Source organism: Sparus aurata, chromosome 21, assembly GCF_900880675.1.
Source record: "Sparus aurata chromosome 21, fSpaAur1.1, whole genome shotgun sequence".
In the NCBI taxonomy this organism is placed as follows: domain Eukaryota; kingdom Metazoa; phylum Chordata; class Actinopteri; order Spariformes; family Sparidae; genus Sparus; species Sparus aurata.
Window position 1 is genome coordinate 787,029 of NC_044207.1, and position 18,901 is coordinate 805,929.

The window sequence follows — 18,901 nt, forward strand, 5'->3', positions numbered from 1 at the left end:
GACTTCTTGATAAAACTCCACGAAAGGCTTATTTTTTGATTTCGGGTGTGTGAGTATACCTCCAGCACCAGATCTAATTCTAAGTATAGCCCTACTATTTTGCTGCCCCCTAAGTTGACAAACTAGTAGCTTGTGTGGCTTGTCTCCAAGTTTAAAGTAACGTGTACGTAGACGGGACAATTGATCGCTGACTTGTTTTTGTTAAAATTGTATTGTACTCATATTTAAGGTTAATAATTTCCTGCAGTGTTTGATTGTTATTGCTTTGTTTATATTGTATCTCCAAATATATCTCCCGACACTGCTCGGACGGTCTAATATGAGTTCCCTGTAGAAACACTTAGTCAGAAGGTAGAGATCTTAAATGAGTGAAAACCTTTGCATGTTTAATAGAGTGTCCCAATCCTTTTACATTCCAGCTAACCATAGTAACCCCCTTACTTCTACTACTATTTACTGGCAACATGGCATATTGTGACAGTTATTGCTTGCGTAGTGGACACACTAAATGCCTCAGACAAAAGCATAGGACAACAAAAACACATAGGTGTACAGAACGTGTACAAACCCCCACCCTCCCCCCCATCCCACTTTCCCAAACAAAGTAGTAAAAAACCCTGGTTAAACATACTGTTGAAGGGGGAAATCCAACTGGGCTTAGCCTGGAACTAAGCTCTGAAAACGCTAATAGCAAACTAACAACTCGCTTCCCCTCCGATATGAAATTCCTGTAAATGAAACACCTAAACTGAAACAATTTAGGTAAATAGTAAGGCACTAATTGTGAAATAAACAGTCAGAAAAAGGAATACAATAGATCCTGTAAACGTTTGGCTAAGTAAAAATAATTCACGTGTTATATTATGTCCAAAATTTGGCCTGAACTGTTGTTACATGAATTACAGTTTGAAGGTGGCCACGAGAGCAGCCTCGCTGCTATATGAATACAGAATCTGTCCATGGTGACCAACACTCAAAGTCTCTCATGGGACATCCTAACTTGGTGAGATTGTTTGCGAAAATCTCCGCCTCCTCTGGATTGTTGAACGTTTAGGTGACGTTGCCATGGGTAACGCTCAGGCGAGCGGGGTAGATGAATCCCGTGCGGAGACCAGCAGACTTGAGCCTTTTCCTGGTGTCTTCAAAGAGGTGACGCTGTTTCATAATCTCGGCCAGAAAGTCCGGAAAGATATGAATGCGCTGGCCTTGATACATCAAAGGGGATTGTTGTGCTGCAAGCCTCATGATGAGCTCCTTGATGTGATAGTTGTGTATCCTGGCTATTAGTACACGGGGTCGGTTAGCGCTGTTAGCAGCCTTTCCACCCAGCCCACAAATTCAACCAGGCGACTAGACTCAGCATTTTCAGGCAGGCCTATTATCTGTTTTGGCGTCTGGAGCGTGCCTCGAGGTCCACAACTTCTTCTTGTAAGGCCTTATTAGCATCCCCCAGGTGTTTAGCCTGTAGCTTGAGTGCGGCTAACCTGTTGTCATGATCACTGGCCATTACCTCCACTGCAGAGTCGAGAGGCGTGTTCTGTCAGTGTAGCTTGGCTGGCTTGCAAAGACGCTTCCAGTGATTGAATCTCTCGACCATCTTGTTACTCATCCCGTCTATAGCAGAGAGAATAGCTGCACTTTCTAGCGTGGGACGAGCTGTTAGCTCCATTAGCAGGTCACCCTCATAAGATTCTGAAGTTTCTTCTTCGGGTTTATTAGTCATTTGCTTCTTTGGTTGCATCTTTCGTCGACGTTCCATGCGAGTTTTACAAGCTTGCTCATACACTGTCTTCAGTCAGAAAGAGGTGTTTTTATGAAAAAATTGATTTATCGGAGCGGAGCTTCACCTAAACACGTCTAGTCCGCCATGTGCGCTCTATCGCCCCCCCGAGACACAACTTCCAGTCCAGATCCAGCCCTATGAGTAATAATAAGTAGCCCCTTTCACACAGGAGAAGTCACATTACCATCACAGCGGAGATTTGCCAATTCTCCGCCGTTGGTCGTTTACACAGAGTAAAAACATAGAGTGAAAACGACCTACGCCGTCTGACTCTGTCACTTGTGAGGACGAAGGCTGTTTTCTGGGGGAAAGTTCACTGAACTCTCGGCCTGGAGGGCTGACCGTTGCAGAGATTTTTTTTCATCACAAACACTTGGTGAGTAAAAGTTTTTTGCCAGTGACGGACGCTGTTTATTCGGCAGAAATGTGACGAATAGTCGGTAGGACAGGCGGGAGGACGGACAGGAGGACAGAGCCCTATCCACGTACAGCTGCAGTATTTTTTTCCTCGTTGCCAAAGACAGTTACAGTTACTACATTACTTTAGTTTGGTTCTGTAACGTTGCTTTGTGGGACATTTCTCTTTATTTAGTTGAATGAGGGACCTGTGCAGTTAACAGACCATCCGATCGACATGCCCTCCATACGCACAGCCGGTTCATCTATTCACACAGGTTCAGTTTGCCAGTACTGGGCCTCTGATGCTATAAGACAAGTATCACAGAGGTTATTGAAATGTTGCATGAATAAAATGTTTAATTAAAAAAAAAAAGAGGTTTGTATCGAACCGTGGGTCAAAAATTGTGATACAAACCGAATCATGAGTTTGGTGTATCGTTACAGCCCTAATACTGAGTGAAGCTGCTGTTTTATAGCTGCTTATAGTTTGTGTTATGTGTGCATCACAAAGTGTGACATCATGGTACTCTAACAAAATATCTCCAAAAGACTAATTTTTTTGCTTTCTGCTATATCAGTCCTATAGGCTTGACATTTAGAAACTCCTTCTTTCATATCTTCTCTGCAACACCTTCAACAGGCACTGTGGAACTTAAAAATAAGGAAAAACTTTGAGATCTGAGGTTTCTACAGGACACAAGCGCAAACATAATCCAGTTATGATGCATATAATCCTGCTGACAGTTTGGTGTCAAGATAAAGTGTTTGTTAAGCATAACCCCCCACCCACCAGGAGACAGCGAGGGGCTGAGAAAGAGGCAAATAGAGATTTGGCAGGTGAAAGATAAGTGAGTGGGCACACAGAGGGACGTTGTGGAGAATATTGTAATGGCAATAAAGAGAGAAAATGAAAAGAAAGAAAAACTGACAAACATTAGAAAGAAAAGATAAAGTAAACAAAGAGAGGGATAGTATATACAACACACACACACACACAGTCAACTGTTCTAGTACAACAGTTGACTGAGCCACAAGTCAAGTGTCTGAGAGAGACAGACGGAGACAGAGGGGGACAGACAGATAGACAGTCGGACGGAGAGAGACAGACGGTGGTGAGACAATAGGGTAAGCTGTAGGAATATGGACGGCTGTCCTCCAGCCTTTTAAGCTGCATGTGTTTTGTTTTGGGAACTTGTACCTTAGCACATGCTGAGGCAGCCTACTGGACACACACACACACACACACACACACAATGCAGCCCAGAGGAAGATTGGGAAAGCATGAAGTTTTGCACTTATCTCCCAAAAGTACTGTATGTGTGCCTGTGTGTGTGTTAGCTGCCAGTGATGGTGTGACATCATATTGGTGAACAAAGCACTCTGTCACTGTGAATTAGCATCCTATTAAAAAAACACCATGTTCTGTTGGGCTGTGTGTTTAGACATTAGGGCTTGGGACGTTAGATTCAGCCATTCGTGGCTTTGAGGCTTAAAGGTCACAGAGACTCATAATTTACACAGGAGAAGTAATAATAATAATAATGATAATAATCACAATAATTTCCCAGTCTGGGATCATTAAAGTAATTCTATCTATCTATCTATCTATCTATCTAGACTCACTGTGCAGTTAAGTCCAAAGAACTGATCCCCATAGAAGATACAGAGCTCTGCTAGATCAGCAGTTCTGCTCCACTGAAAATGAGAGATCAACTTGCCGTATGATGTCATCACTATCAACTATCTCCACAGTAGAGTGTTTAACAAGGGAACACCTCTCTTGGTCTTTCTTTGTTTGCAATGTGTTCTTTTAGTCCAGTGACACTCGTCTAGTGAAATCAGCAGTGACATGAAAATTTCACCTTTCAACTTCCAGCTTCTTAACACACTGCCAGTAATGTTATATGAGATTATCTAAAATGACTTCATTGAACTAAAACGGTGAAATTCACTTTAAATGTGATAATTATAAATCACCCAGACATAATTTTATGAACTGTTCTAAAACCAATAAGTTTTCATACTGGCTGATACCAACAACATACACTCATGCATCTGATATTTACGTGATAATGGACGCCAGCCCGATATATCAGTCGGGCTCTATTAAAGACACACATTTAAACTGTGCTAGACTATCGTGCTGAGTCAAACCAATTGAAGCCATGCCAGCACATGTATATGGAAAAGCCTTAGTTTAGACACTGGTTCAGTTTGTGTGTGTGTCACTTCAGTCTGTGTCTATTTTAATGACAAGGATGAAATTCACATAATTCCATGGAAACGATAGTCTTAAGAGTTTGATTCATTCAGTGATTGCCAGTTATTGTGAGTTCGGGTGGTCATGATTGTTAGCGCTTTTCTCACAAAACATGTTGGGAAGTCAACATGTGTCCCTTGTGGAAAAGTGTATTAGAAAGAAACATGAGTCCTGCTTTTAGATTAGTTTTTGCTTTTTGTGGGCATATTTGCATTTGTGTGAAAAGAGGTTATTTTTTTTGGTGATGAAGGAAAATACAGTGCCTTGCAAAAGTATTCACCCCCCTTGATCTTTTCCACATTGTGTCACGTTTCAACCACAAATGTAAATGTATTTTATTGGGATTTTATGTGTTAGTCCAACACAAAGTGGTACATAATTGTGAAGTGGAAGGAAATTGATGCATGGTTTTAAAAAATCTTTACAAATAAAAAACAGAAAAGTGTGGTGTGCAAAAGTATTCACCCCCCTGAGTCAATACTTTGTAGAACCACCTTTTGCTGCAATGACAAAAGAAATATTTTTATCATTTGTTTTAAGAGAGGAGTTATCCAAGTCAGAGTCCTGCACGGGTGAAAAATAATGTACTGTGTCGGACACAGATGCGATCGGGTCGGACGCCTAAAGAGGCGGGTCGGGTTTTACGATTGCCATTTTCAAGGCGTCACTTATCATCAGTCATTATTAGCGACACAAATGATAAGCATTTATATTTCATATGAGCTCATTAATGCCTGCTTGCGCCCTCCCAGAACTCCCATTCCCCACGCTGGCTTACTTTCACTTTTAAAAATTGCGTCCGTCCAATTTTCCTTCGGACGTCGATATCAATTTACACCAGGTTGGCTCGGGTACGGAATGTAATTTGTGCTACTGTCGGAAAACAGGTCGGATGCGGTTAGAAGTATGGCAGGTTCGGAGGGGTTTGCAAAATAAGACCCGTGCAGGACTCTGCTCTAAGTGACCATTTTAATCCTGTAGCTAATTATCAAGCTAAATATCCAACATGCTAGTTAACGTCAAATACTGCGGTGGAAGACAACGGTAAAATATTTACTTTCTCTAACACTAGATTTATTTATGCCTGAATTTTTAAGGTGTGGCGGCTTTTATTTTGCCGTGGCGGTGCACCACAGTCAATTACATGTAGAGGAAACCCTGCTTTGATCTAAACCATTCCATTGTAGCTCTGGCTGTATGTTTAGGCTTGTCCTGCTGAAAGGTGAAACTCAGCCCCAGTCTCAAGTCTTTTGCAGACTCTAACAGGTTTTCTTCCAAGATTGTCCTGTATTTGGCTCCATCCATCTTCCAATCAACTCAGACCAGCTTCCCTGTCCCTGCTGAAGAAAAGCATCTCCACAGCATGATGCTGCCCCCACCATGTTTCATGGTGGGGATGGTGTGTTTAGGGTGATGTGCAGTCTTAGTTTTCTGCCACACATAGGGTTTTGCATTTAGGCCAAAAACCCCCCACATGGTTTGTGGCAAACTGCATGGCTTTGTTTCAACAACGGCTCTCTTCTTGCCACTCTTCCATAAAGGCCTGATTAGTGGAGTGCATGACTAGTAGTTGTCCTGTGGACAGATTCTCCCACCTGAGCTGTGGATCTCTGCAGCTCCTCCAGAGTTATCATGGGCCTCTTGGCTGCTTCTCTGATCAATGCTCTCCTCGCCTGTCAGTTTAGGTGGACGGCCATGTCTTGGTAGGTTTGCAGTTGTGCCATACTCTTTCCATTTTCAGGTGATGGATTGAACAGTGCTCTGAGATGTTCGAAGCTTGGGATATTCTTTCATATCCTAACCGTGCTTTAAACTTCTCTACAACTTTATCCATGACCTGTCTGGTGTGTTACTTATGCACACCTGACAGGTTGTTGTTCTGTCTTGTTCCTGTATTTACACTAAGATTAGATTACACACAGATGGACTCCATTTACTAGTAGGTGACTTCTGAAGGCAACTGGTTGCACTGGATTTTATTTAAGGGTATCAGAGTAAAGGGGGGTGAATACTTTTGCACACCACACGTTTCTGCTTTTTCGATTAACTAGGTGACAATCTGCCCTCATCCTTCCCCATGCTCTGCAGAGAGAGAAGCTCTCTGGTGTTACATCCATCCTGTAAACCCACTGATTCTGATGCAACCTCTCCTATTTAATGAAGGCCTACTTATGCGGTTGTTTTGTACAAACTTAGGTGCACACATGGCTCACCAGCTGTTATGATGAATCGCACTTGGGAAAAGTCTGAGGTGTGTTTTTGGGTGACTTTATAAAACTAAGGTTGCTGGTAGAGAGAAGCCTGTATGCATTCATTAAGGCGAACAGTTAAACCAGATCTGTGTGATGTAGGAAACCTCTTAAAGCGATTCTAAAGAAAGATTTTGATCTTTGATTTTTGAGTTTCATTCTCTTGCTCGGTTCTGATCAGGCAGCTGACTGGGCTCCAGACCACACGGAAGCCACAAACAATGGTCGCTTACTAAATATCTTTTGTCTTTTTCAAGCCCAATGCCGACTGAATGATGCCTTTATCGATTATTGATGAGTCATTAATAATATATGAAACACGCTGGATCATTTTCCATTAGCAAACTGTTGACAGTAACACTAACATGATCTGTGTTCGATGTAAAATGTGAGTTGGCCTCATTAGGAGATAAGAGACGAGATAAAGTGAACATGAAGTTACTTGAATTTGAAATGAAACGTAAAATGACGACTTCATTTCAATTAAGGAGCTTCTGCCTGTCATTGTTCAACTACTGGCAACAAAATTCAGCCAATACCAAGGCGACTAAATGGCTAATATGTGATATTATCAGTTTGTGTCAAATGCGTTTTTGTATTTATTACAAATATCCTATATTTTAACGAAGTACTTTTTTTCATACTAGTATTTTGTGTTATATTTGGATATATTAGAAAAGCAAGCATCTGTTATTTTAAGATACATTAGCGTATCCATGCCTGACTCTGATTGTATCATTCACATTCACGTCCTGATGGCTTTCTCTGCTGTATTTCTGTGTGTTGTCATTTAAACTGTTGTTGTGGCTGCTCTGGGGAAACAGTATAGGCTGGCTGTGTGGGCTACAGCATGACCTTGACTTGCTCTGCTGTTTACTGCAGAAGTCAGCTCTGGTTTGCAGGCCAGCTGGCACACAGTGAGGCCATTGTGGTCTGGTGCTCTGCTGGCACTGTGACTGCCTGAACGTTCCACTCTCGAGTCTTGAACGAGAGTGGATGAAAGAGGGCAACTGTCCTGTTGTCCAACTAGTATATACTGAGACTGAATGACTGTTGCCTACCACTCGCTGCACAGCAGACCAGCTGCAGTGTACACTGCAGATTTACTAACACATAGCATGAAGGAGAATGATGAGCTGCATCATCAGCACTGCATTATTAAAGGATGGAGGTAGAACAAGAAAAGCAAAATGATGCAAAATTGACGAGTACAATTAGATGTGCAGTTCTGGCCCATATGTTTGCCCTGACCATGGGGTCCTTATATGCCCAGCGTGTTATGAAGTGTGCATTTGTATTAGCTATGTTACAGGACTGGAATTCTCCATGTAGATACACTTCGAGTCGAAGGAAACACATCCCCCACTTGAATTATCTGTTACTGTGGGGCCAAGACCCACAGCGTTTAAATACAGCCCACAATTACATGAAAGTCCACGGCTTTGCTGTAGGTGTGTCCACAATTGCATGCAACCACAGTCGGAGGTGGTTAGAAAAGCAATCCAAATCGGAATTCTACAGATCTGTCTCAGTCTGGGCACTCTGGCTGCACTTTAAAATTCAAAGTGTCTTTTGTGTCACTCACAGTATGACACACAGCGACAACCTCAAGTCCTGGTTCACGGAAGTGAATTCATGCAGAGTGGTATGGAAGACAACTCTGAGAATTAGTCTGCCCTGTGATTTGACTGTGTGGAGTGTTAGATGATGGCTCTCTATCTCTCATTGACACTGTATATGTGTCAGACATATACAGTCAGTGCGTTTACATGACACTCAAGAAAACCGAATTACTGTGTTAGTCTGACTATGTTCGGATTTTTAAGATGCATGTATACACCTTTGTCTGACTAAAATCGGACCGGATCGGATTTCTCATAGTCGAATTACACCACGTTGATTATTCGATTGAAAGTCGCATTACTCCTGCATGTATACGTTTCCAGCGGAGCGGATCGGATTTTGCGTTCTGCGCAGGCGCGAGATTTTTCCCCGGGGCCGTGAGCCGGAAGTAGACGGACGGTGGCGGCGGTGGCGGCGTCTTTCCTCCGAAATCACCGCAAGAAAGAGCGCCATTGTGCACCTACTGTGTGTATTTATCATGTACACCATATACGAAGTGTACAAAGATGTAGCTTCGTCTCGCTCTTCGTACGCCATCTTTCTTGAATGCCGAGGCAGCTGGTGACGTAAAGAGGTCAGCCGGAGGTGGCCCCGTTAACACTAGTTGAAATGGGTACAGCGCCACCTAGCGTACCGGGGTATGACATGCTTTCGGCCAGTAATTCGATTTTCTCACCGGCATGTATACTCGGATAATTGCAGTTGTCCGATTGAGTAGCATAGTCGAACTATGGCTGTAATCTGACTAAGCTGTGCATGTAAACGCACTGAGTGTCTTCAGACAGTGGTGAAATAAAATTCTTTGATTCATCTGTGGTTGTATAGTATCTTAATAGGACTTCTAAAAATATACAAAAAGGAATGTTACAGAGGGTTGCCAAGTTTACTTTAGGGACTGTTAATATACATGGACATGGCCCAAGTAGGCCAGAATCTATGGGATGGAAATACTATGCCATGTGTGCGAGAGTGAGGGTGAGAGACAGACAGGGAGAGAGAGAGAGAGAGAGCACAGCACAGCTCCAGCAGTAGAAAATCAATGTGGTGACAGCCTCATGAATGTATAGGAAACCCTGTTCTATCTACCAGTATGCCCCCTTTGTGACATGACAACAGCTTTTTTTGCAGTTGGCCTTATTGATAGGCTACATTGAAAAACAACTAGTCATTCAGGTCCAACCCTACTTAATTGAATGAGACTGTAATGTACTATTTAAAGAGCAAGCTGTTGGACAGGTTAATCCACCCCTGCATCCACAGTCCTCCACCTTGTTTAATTGTCCATGAACAAGACACTTCTCATTTCTACCGTTCATGTTTGTGCTGGAGCCTACTCCTCTCATTTGTGTTCATCTCAAGCGCTGTGATGTCTCAATACAAGACTTCACTCTCAAAAGAGACTCTTCAGCCCTGTGAAGGTCGGGACGATCACAACAACCTTAGGATCAACATCTTCCCAACAGCAATTGTGATCTGGAATTAATCTTTGATAGCACCAGCCTTTATACAACAGAAAGTAATTAATCACTTGGAAGAATGAATTTCCTATGCTAAAGCAGACGTTTCTGTCGTATCATTAACTCATTTAGAGAATGAAAACAAGTTCATGACATGGGCATTTGACAGTACGTCCATGCCATAGATTTGTCATTTCATAATTACTCTCTTGTGTCTGCAGGCTTTCAAAGAGATGCTGTATGCTGCTCAGGACCAGGCCCCATCTATTGAAGGTATCACGCACACACACACTCACACACACGCTGCTCGGTTATTTGCTATTGATGGCCTCTGAGCAACTTTTACTAGGAATGTGGAGTGGAGCTGCTGCTTGGGTTGGAAACATTTCTTCTTAATGGACCATACCAGTGATTTTGCACCAGCCCAGTAAATCCTATGTCCTTATGAGTTACATTAATGCCCACCATTTTTCAACTCTTGCAAGTGGCACTGTAATTTGTAAATACAGGTTCCCTACCACCAGGTGCTTCAGTGCAAAATCACCTCACATGGCCTTGAGACCTATTCATTTAAGGAATCTCACGTCCACACTGCTTGTAGTTGAACATGTTTAATTTTAGTGTTTTAATACTGTTAAAATCAATGTGTGCTCTGTCAACAACTCCTGGTGGTGCCTTCACTTGCAGATGTGAAGTTCTGATGACAGAGCTTTACCACTCATCTGCCACATTGCATCGCATTTATGTTCATGGGCATGACATGTGTCCAGATGAACAATCCAGCATGGAATGGCACAGAGGCAGTGCATCTCTCCTTCATGGAATATAGTCTTACGTGCAAAAATATACTGTGTGTTATATACAGTTATGTGTTTTTGCAGGTGAGGGTTAAAGGGGCATTAAGTAAGAATTTTAGTTGAAAATGTAAAAAGTGAACTAAAAATATCAACAGGATGTAAGAAAAGGGCGGTTTAAATATGGTTCTTTTTATATATATATTATGATGCTTGTGTGTTCTGTTGTGTTGCAGGGATGTCTTAGCCCCAGTTTGTCCAAGTTCAAAGCCTCTTCTGTTGAAGCTGAAACTGTAACATTTAAAGATATATAGTTGAACAGTTTGATCTGGCCTGTTTGACGTCCCTGCTGTGTTTATGTTGAGTAGTATACTGCAATTCTGGCATCTTTACTAGCCACACAACAGAGACATTGCAGATTGCTAGTTGTGGGTGAAGTCAAGCTGTCATTAGGGCCCAAGCAGGGAACCTGCAAGGTCCCTATTGTTTTTTAAAGGATAATTCTTTTTCTTGGCAAAAAATTATCAAGTTTTTCACTGCCAAAACTCACCAAACTTGGAATATAAGCAACACCTGGCGAAAAATTGTATAATCTATTGTCATCTTGAATTTCCACCACTAGGTGGCGCTATAATCAAGGAAAGTGCGTTTTGGCTTATAACTCCCATATACTTTGTCGCACAATCAAAAACCTTATCTCCATGTGTTCAGTGAATTCTCCTGAATCTCGAGGAATTGGCCACGCCCATTTCCGCCTACCGTTTTTTTTCGCAACTTCACGAGGTGTGCTGTGAGGTGTTACTCAAAAGATAAGTAAAATAATTCAGCAGCTGACGTTAAATGGAAGATCAATAATCGTTAATAATTGAAAATCGAATCGATAATCGTTAATAATCGAAAATCGATTTGTAATCGAATCGAGACTTCAATAATCGGAATCGAATCGAATCGGGAAATTGGGCCGATTAACCACCCCTATTAGCTAGTGTTTTCCAGTGCAAAAAAGCCAGATCTTTGTGACCTAAAAATGCTCAAGACAACACTATACACAGCCATTTGAAAACTACAGTAAATGTAACACAAATTAAAGTTACACACAAATTATACCTATTAAATAGTTATGACTGGCCAGCCCCAGGCTAACGTTACTTGCCATGTCTGCCTCCACTCGCTCATCATCATTAGGTCCTCCTCCCTCATCTCCCGGTGCAGCAGCACCTGTGGCTGCTGTCGGGTTGGTGGTCCCGGCACCAAAAAGGTCTGTCAACTTCTCACATTTAGAAGCCTCCACCTCCAGAGACTTCAACTTTTTTAATCGCTGTTTCTCAGCACCACCCAGCGTTTCTTCCTCTTATCCATTTTCAAGTTGCGGACACAACAGTTTCAAAGATGCTCACTACTACTACTCACTAACGTTACTACTGGCTCAGCAGCAGCCCGTCCCGCCCGCCCATCGAGGTCCCACCCCTGCCCCACCCTGGTTCGTGTAGTGATTGACAGCACTGTCAGGGCTCTCTGAGCATGTCAGCCCATGATTGATTGACAATGACAAACAGTGATTGACAGCACTGTCAGGGCTCTCTGAGCATGTCAGCCCATGATTGATTGACAATGACAAACAATAAACCAATTATATGTGGCGATGCTTGTAACACACTGCTAGCCTTCTGTAGCCAATTGGCCGGCCCGATTGGAGGGAATTTAGAGAAGGGAAAAAAGAAACATAGCTGACCGGACCGGCCCATATTGGGTCAACGGCATGCCCGGTATGCCAGATGGCCAGTCCACCCCTGGTGTGTATTGCGTGAGCTAAAGTGCGTGGCATCATCGCTAGAGTGGAAAGCAGCTAGAAATCTGGAGAAAAAAATTCTCTTCAGCTTGATTTGGATCCCACATCTTTTACTTCACATCGCCAATATATGCATAGAAATATAGGAAATCTTGTTGGCTTCCAGCTCATGGTCTTATTTCAGATGTAGGACTTACACTTTTGGCTGTAGGAGCCCCAGAGCGACAAGCCCTCCAGCAACTCCCCCATAAGCTGCAATGTAAATTTTGAGCCTAAATTTCTGGAGGAAAGCAGACGGTACCTGTTTTGTCTCGCTCTCTGCCGCCCTCATTTTTCACTCTACAGAAATAAAAAAACACATTACAGAGTTCAGCAATGTCTCCTGTTACTCAGTACTCACTGTTTTGGTGATAAGCATTACATTTTCTTCAAAAATTGCAGGAGTTTGGGAAGTGTTTTCCTATTCATTCTTACAGGGACATTTTCAACTTTGGCTCTGCTACTGCTCCAGCATGTGTGCAGCCACAGAAAGTGTAAGAAAGGTCTACAGGTCAAGGTCCAACAGCACCCTCTACTGGTGCAAAGACAACTAGCAGTAAACAAGTCAGGACATGCTCAGTCAGACAGCAGACAGTCAGTGAGCAGACCGTTTGAAGCTGCATGGACTTTCAGTGTGTTTCGCAAATGATGTGTGCATTCTTGAGGAAATGTAAGTGGTTTTAGCTTGTTAGTTATCGATAATTTGATGCCTATTGCAGTTTGTGTTATTTTACATGGAAATATGTTGTGTGAGTTTGAGTTAGCTCAGTAGCCTGTGTCTCAGTAGTAGTTAGCTGCCATTTGCTAGCACTGCAGCTACATTTGGATTGTGAGGACTTAATGATGAATATTTTGTTTGTAATGCCAATATTGCAACTCAGTCTATTTGTTGTGATTGTGACTTATGCTTATTGTTAAAAGAGTTTAATGGTCGAATTGATTACTGTGGTAAATAGTCAGTATTTAAAGCTATCATGCTGTTTAGCATGCATTGCCTCTGCTAATGTTTTGTTGGGCACTGTACTGCTTATTCCAACACTAATAATATATTGCATTCAGCCTTTCAGCCTTTTCAGATAGATGGCAGCATGCATCCACAGCAGCATGGACTGCGAGGGCCCATCCAACGCTGCTTGCAGCTTTAATTTTAAATTAGGTTTCCAGCCAAATGTTAGTGAAAGTGTTACTGTATTGTAGTCATACTGTGGCTGTTATCCAACAGTTCATATTTGATCATTTTAGATGAATGAGATGTACACACTTTGAAATAACGCCGTGAAAAAAGACAGTTAAGTTGTATGTAAGCTAATCTGCGATGCCTGGAAGTGTATGGGACTAGAAACAGTGACAGTGAACAATGGCATCGAAAAATAAAACTACTTAAACACTTGTATTTGAAAAAGTTGTTTTCGCACTGAAACAAATTATATTCAAAGAGAAAACAGACATTAAAAATGACTTCATTTTATTTGTATATTTTGGGGGATTTAAAAAAAATTTCTATTACAATCTTCAGATTTTACCGTCATGTTTGTTTTCAATGGCTCATTTTATTTTCGATGCCTTTGTTCACGGCCACTGTTCCGGCCCCAGAGAAGTGATGTCAATTGTGATTGTATCTGTACGTGTGATAGATCACTCCGTGATGTTCTTCCACAGAAAACAAAGGATGTACTTGACATTAAAAAAGTGCCACTCCTTTTTTTTGTCAAGATGTCATGTGCCATTCTGTACCTCCAGTTCCTCAATGACTTTTTATACGGGGCTACCTCATCCTGCATTATTGCTTAATTATGTGTCTTTGTAAAAATACACCAACAACAGCCACCGTATGACCACAATATAAGGCCTTAAACAGTCTTAAAATGTCTTAAAACCAGTTATCAGAGGCCTTAATTTTCATCATGTAATGACAGGCTTCTTTGTGCCCCTACAATGCAGCCTCTTGGAGCAATACAAAACAGCGTGAGCAGCACAATAAGTCTTTTCCTGGTATCTTCCCTTTTATATTATTTTGACAAAATTGAGTTTAACCACTTAAAGGACCTGTTTTCATTCAGATGTATGGAAAAGAACATTAACCTCAGAACAAATCACAAAACAATGTCTTGTTTGTACGGGAGCAATGAGAATGACACAAGCCTCTCAAATCTGCTACGCCCAACCTTGCACTGTAACTGGCTTCACTTGTAAGTCAGCCAACTGCCTATTGATCTGAGGCCATGTGCTGTGTGTGCCATTAGTTTTCATGAGTGGATCATCTGACTCTCTGACCCACTTGACAACCACATAAAAGTATAGAGCTGTTAGCATACAGCAGATTAGGTTAGCACCTACTGTTCCATAAATCACTGTATGTTTTGAAGCCCTAGATCAAAAGCCTAGTTAAGTATGACCAGCTGTCCATAGCAGCAGTCAGAATCAGACTATAAGGAACTAAGTGAAACGTCATGGTTGTCTTTGTCATGTGTAAAGCAGTACCTGTCAAGTGTAACAAAGCACCAGGACAGCTCAGAATACTTGTTTGAAGATTTCTAATCCCTGTTAAGAGTCTGATTGATCAAAAATGAATCACAAATGGATTGATGGAGGACTGGATAAAGAATGGATGGTCTATTCTGAATTTTCATACAGTTCAACAGCAAAGGATGTGACTGTGATCAGAGCTTGTGACACAGCAACAGTTTTCTGTATGTCTAAAACAACACAATTAAAAGTGTTTATAGTCCGAGTTCACCCAAACTCAAGTTTAAAGCTTTTCTTTGTAGAACTTGGAATTGTTGTGCCTTCGCACCAGCAATAGCTGTGGCCGGATATATTATGTTTTCAGACTGACTGTCTGTCCATCTCATCTCAGGAACGCTTAGAGAGAATATCTTCAAATTTGGCACAGATATCCATTTTGTCTCAAGAATGGACAGGTCGCAATTTAGTGAGAGGTCACTGTGCCCTCTGTACAAAACATGTATGGCCATAACTCAAAAATTCATAGTTTAAATACATTTCACGCAAATGTCTAACAGGAGTAAACCATGAATTGATGCCATTTTATATCCTAAAGGTCAAAGGTCAAAGGTTGACTTGACTGTGACATCATCATGTTTTCTGGTCATAATTCAACACCATAACTCTGACATAGAGGGCAGATTACGACCATATTTAACATTAGGTCAGATACTGAGGTGGTGGCACTAATCTTGGGTATTCACCAGAGTTTCTGTGCTGTTGAATTTGTGTAAAGCATCCATGTTTCAGAATCTGTTGCTCCTTCCTGTTTTGTCAGAATCAGCTTTGACCGACATGTGAGCACATACAAGAAATGTGACAGTTTTTTGTTTCTCTCAATGAACTTGCGCATTAACAGACATACCACTATAAGATAATATTGAGCGTCAGGTAATGACGTCCATATGACCAAGAACTATTTCATTAATTATTAATACTTACATTACATTCCTTTGATAAAAGATTGTTATTACATTTTTGAGTCTGGATTTATCTGCAGCTTCACTTGTGTGAGGATTCATACAAGGACAAAGACAGGATCTTAGTTTTATTTACAACCGGTGCTGGCAGCAAAAATAGCTGATAGGATGATGGGCAGCTGTACCTGGTTGGAAAAAGACTTCTTGTTTGAATGGAACCTTACGGCTTATATCATTAAGGATATTGAAAATACTGGCTGATTTTAGTGTTGGTACTTAATGATAATATCTGGGTCATTTGTATGTTATATATCACATGTTGGCTCTCCTGAAGCACTTCACGTTTCCTGATCTATCTGGATTGTGTGACTAGGACGCAGCCCTATTCTCTTTTTTTTGCTTAATCATCAATTGTACAGACGATATTGACTTACTATCTCCCAGGAGAGCCACTAGTGGCTGTTTTGTTGCGGGTCATTTTTTCAAATGATGATCATATTGTTCACGTAAAAAACATAATAATTGTTAAGCTCTGTTTAGTAGTATTATTAGTATGAGTTTATCTAGTGACCCGATGATGTTTAATAGTATTCCAACAATCTGCACACACATTTCTGTCAATACACTATAGAGAAAACTTCACAGTAAATTACAATTACTGATTGCTTTAGCTGTGTGAACAGAAGAGCTGTTCTCTCTTGGTTTAGGATCCTTACATCATGTTGAATTCAAGTCCTACGAATACTGTTAAACGTTGTATGGCGGTTGCTTTTAAAGGTGTACCTAAATTCCAAAAGAAAAGCTGATGTCCAACAGCAGGAGGTGGTGTGGTGCATCACCCACACACAGAAAAAGACAGTTTTACAGTCCTCTCACCTTTCCTCACTGATGGATCCAATCTCATTATCATTCCACTATGGCAATAGCCATGCTAGCAGCCTGACTCTCAGGATGACATTTATGCAGAGACATTCATGGTCCTCAAAGGATGAATCCTACTGACTGTGGTGATGCCCTGAGCTTTTCTCTAGTGCCACTGTGAGGTTAACATCTGTAGTTTTGAGGGTCAGGGGCAGGTAACTGTCCCCCTCTCCGCATCTGGATCTCTCACACTGACAGCGAGGTGGCCGAGTATCACTGCATGATTCACGCATTGAAAGGGAGGGGGGGGAAGGGTGCATTTGATTTACGATATGTTTTCTTGGTGTGGTTCATTGACAGACTAATTTGCAGCCTGGCCATATGTCACCATAACACCAACCCTACATGGTTGTGTTTTGCTGTATATACAGAAGTCTAAAGTCACATGTTGTGATCTGCTCTGATGGAGTGATTCACAGGTTGTTCTGTCCTCATTGTCTGACTTATGAATAAATATATCCAACTGTTGTGCTCACACTGACTGTCCCGTTTAATATTTCCTCTTTACTTGAGTTTATATTAAGAACTGTGGAATGGAATGATTGACTTGTGTTGGTGTATCTGGTCTGTGAATTATCAGCTGTATGGCTCAATCCAGACAATATGAAACTAGCTCAGAGACACTTGAGTTTCTTGCTTAAACCCTCAGTGAATAAAGTGTCATGAAAACCTTTTTAGCCACCAGCTCGAGCACACTGTCATCAGTACAAATTATGTGTAAACAATAGCGATGACGACATTGACCTAAAAATGTAATATCGGGAATTATCAGTATCAGGTTTTTATAATCGATGTTTGTCCTGTAGGCTTCAGCATTTCCGAGCCTGCATGAACACAGCATGGGACGTTTACATGGGGGAACTAAATGACTTGATAACAACAACAACAACATGCTAGACTCGTGGGTTGCTAACCGTGGCTAACAAGCTTGCAATGACTGCAAAGTGTTGGTTATGCGAGGAGGAAACAAGGCGTCTTCCTTTAATACATCATATTTGATCACCCACCTCAAGAAGAATCATGCAGAGTTCCACGCTACATTTGTGCAGCAAGATGATGAAAAGATGCTACAGCTGACAACGAAAAAAAAAAAACACACAGTTGTCGCTTAAAAGAGTCAACTGAGAAAAAAACAAAATACCAGAGTGACCACCCCAGGCGGAAAGCCATCGATATGAAAGTCATGGAGTGTATCACACTGGACAACCAGTAGGGCTGGGTATTGTTAAGAACCTCACGATTCGATTTCGATTCTTTAGGTCGCAATTCGATTCAATATTGATTTAAATTCGATATCGATACAGTAATAAGTAGTAATAAACAAATAATTCCACGGCGCATCACCCTCCGACCCTCGAGCGAGGGCGCGGGCGAGGCGCTTTCAGCTGCTGGAGGCGGGGACAAAGAGGCGTCTGGCGAGGGACAGCGGGTGGTCGGGGGCCACTACTTGCCTGAATCGATTCAGAGGATTTTCTGAATCGATATTGAATTGGTAAAAAATATATTGCAATTAGGGCCGGGACTTTAACGCGTTAATTACGATTAATTAATTACACAAAAATGTACACGTTAAAAAAATTAACGCATTTTAATCGCACTTATTTTTTCACCGCGGAACGTTTCTCACTGGAAGAGTTTCAGGGGTACCAATTATACTGGAGCACCAACTAACGTTCATGACTTCAGACAACAACAATGAACGAAGAAGCAGATGAGACTGCTTTGGTAGGCCCTGTGGATGGGAAATTTTGTTTTCAAAAGCGGACGGATGGCAGCGTAGATAAGAGCATGCTATTGCTGCACTTTATGGCAAAAATTGCACTGGTCGGGGCAGCGTTTAGCTCAGTGGGTAGATCGCGTGTCCCATGTGCCAAGGCTCTGCAGCGGACCCAGGTTCGACTCCCGGCCTGGGTCCGTTTGCTGCGTGTCACTCCCCCTCTCTCCTCCCTGTTTCCTGTCATATCTTCAGCTGTTCTGTCAGGAAAGCCAAAAAAATATTTAAAAATTGCACTGGTCTGTTGGTCTTGAAAAAACAAAAACAATGTTTTGTTGCTTAAGCTTCTGTATTCGGTCATTATTCAATGGTATACTAAAATCCATGTGAAAAAAATTGCTTCTCACTGTTCTCAGGTCAAATATTTATATGCGATTAAAATGCGATT

The 18,901-nt window shown here is 41.7% G+C and overlaps 1 protein-coding gene across 1 annotated transcript in view; it reads left to right on the top strand.

Moving 5' to 3' along the window:
- The window catches only part of LOC115572152 (xenotropic and polytropic retrovirus receptor 1 homolog), a 106,372-nt gene that overhangs the window by 45,445 nt on the left and 42,026 nt on the right, over nucleotides 1-18,901 (top strand). The window contains exon 2 of the mRNA XM_030401983.1: nucleotides 9,993-10,044. Coding sequence (XP_030257843.1) covers nucleotides 9,993-10,044 — 52 coding nt within the window. The remainder of the gene's footprint in view (nucleotides 1-9,992; nucleotides 10,045-18,901) is intronic.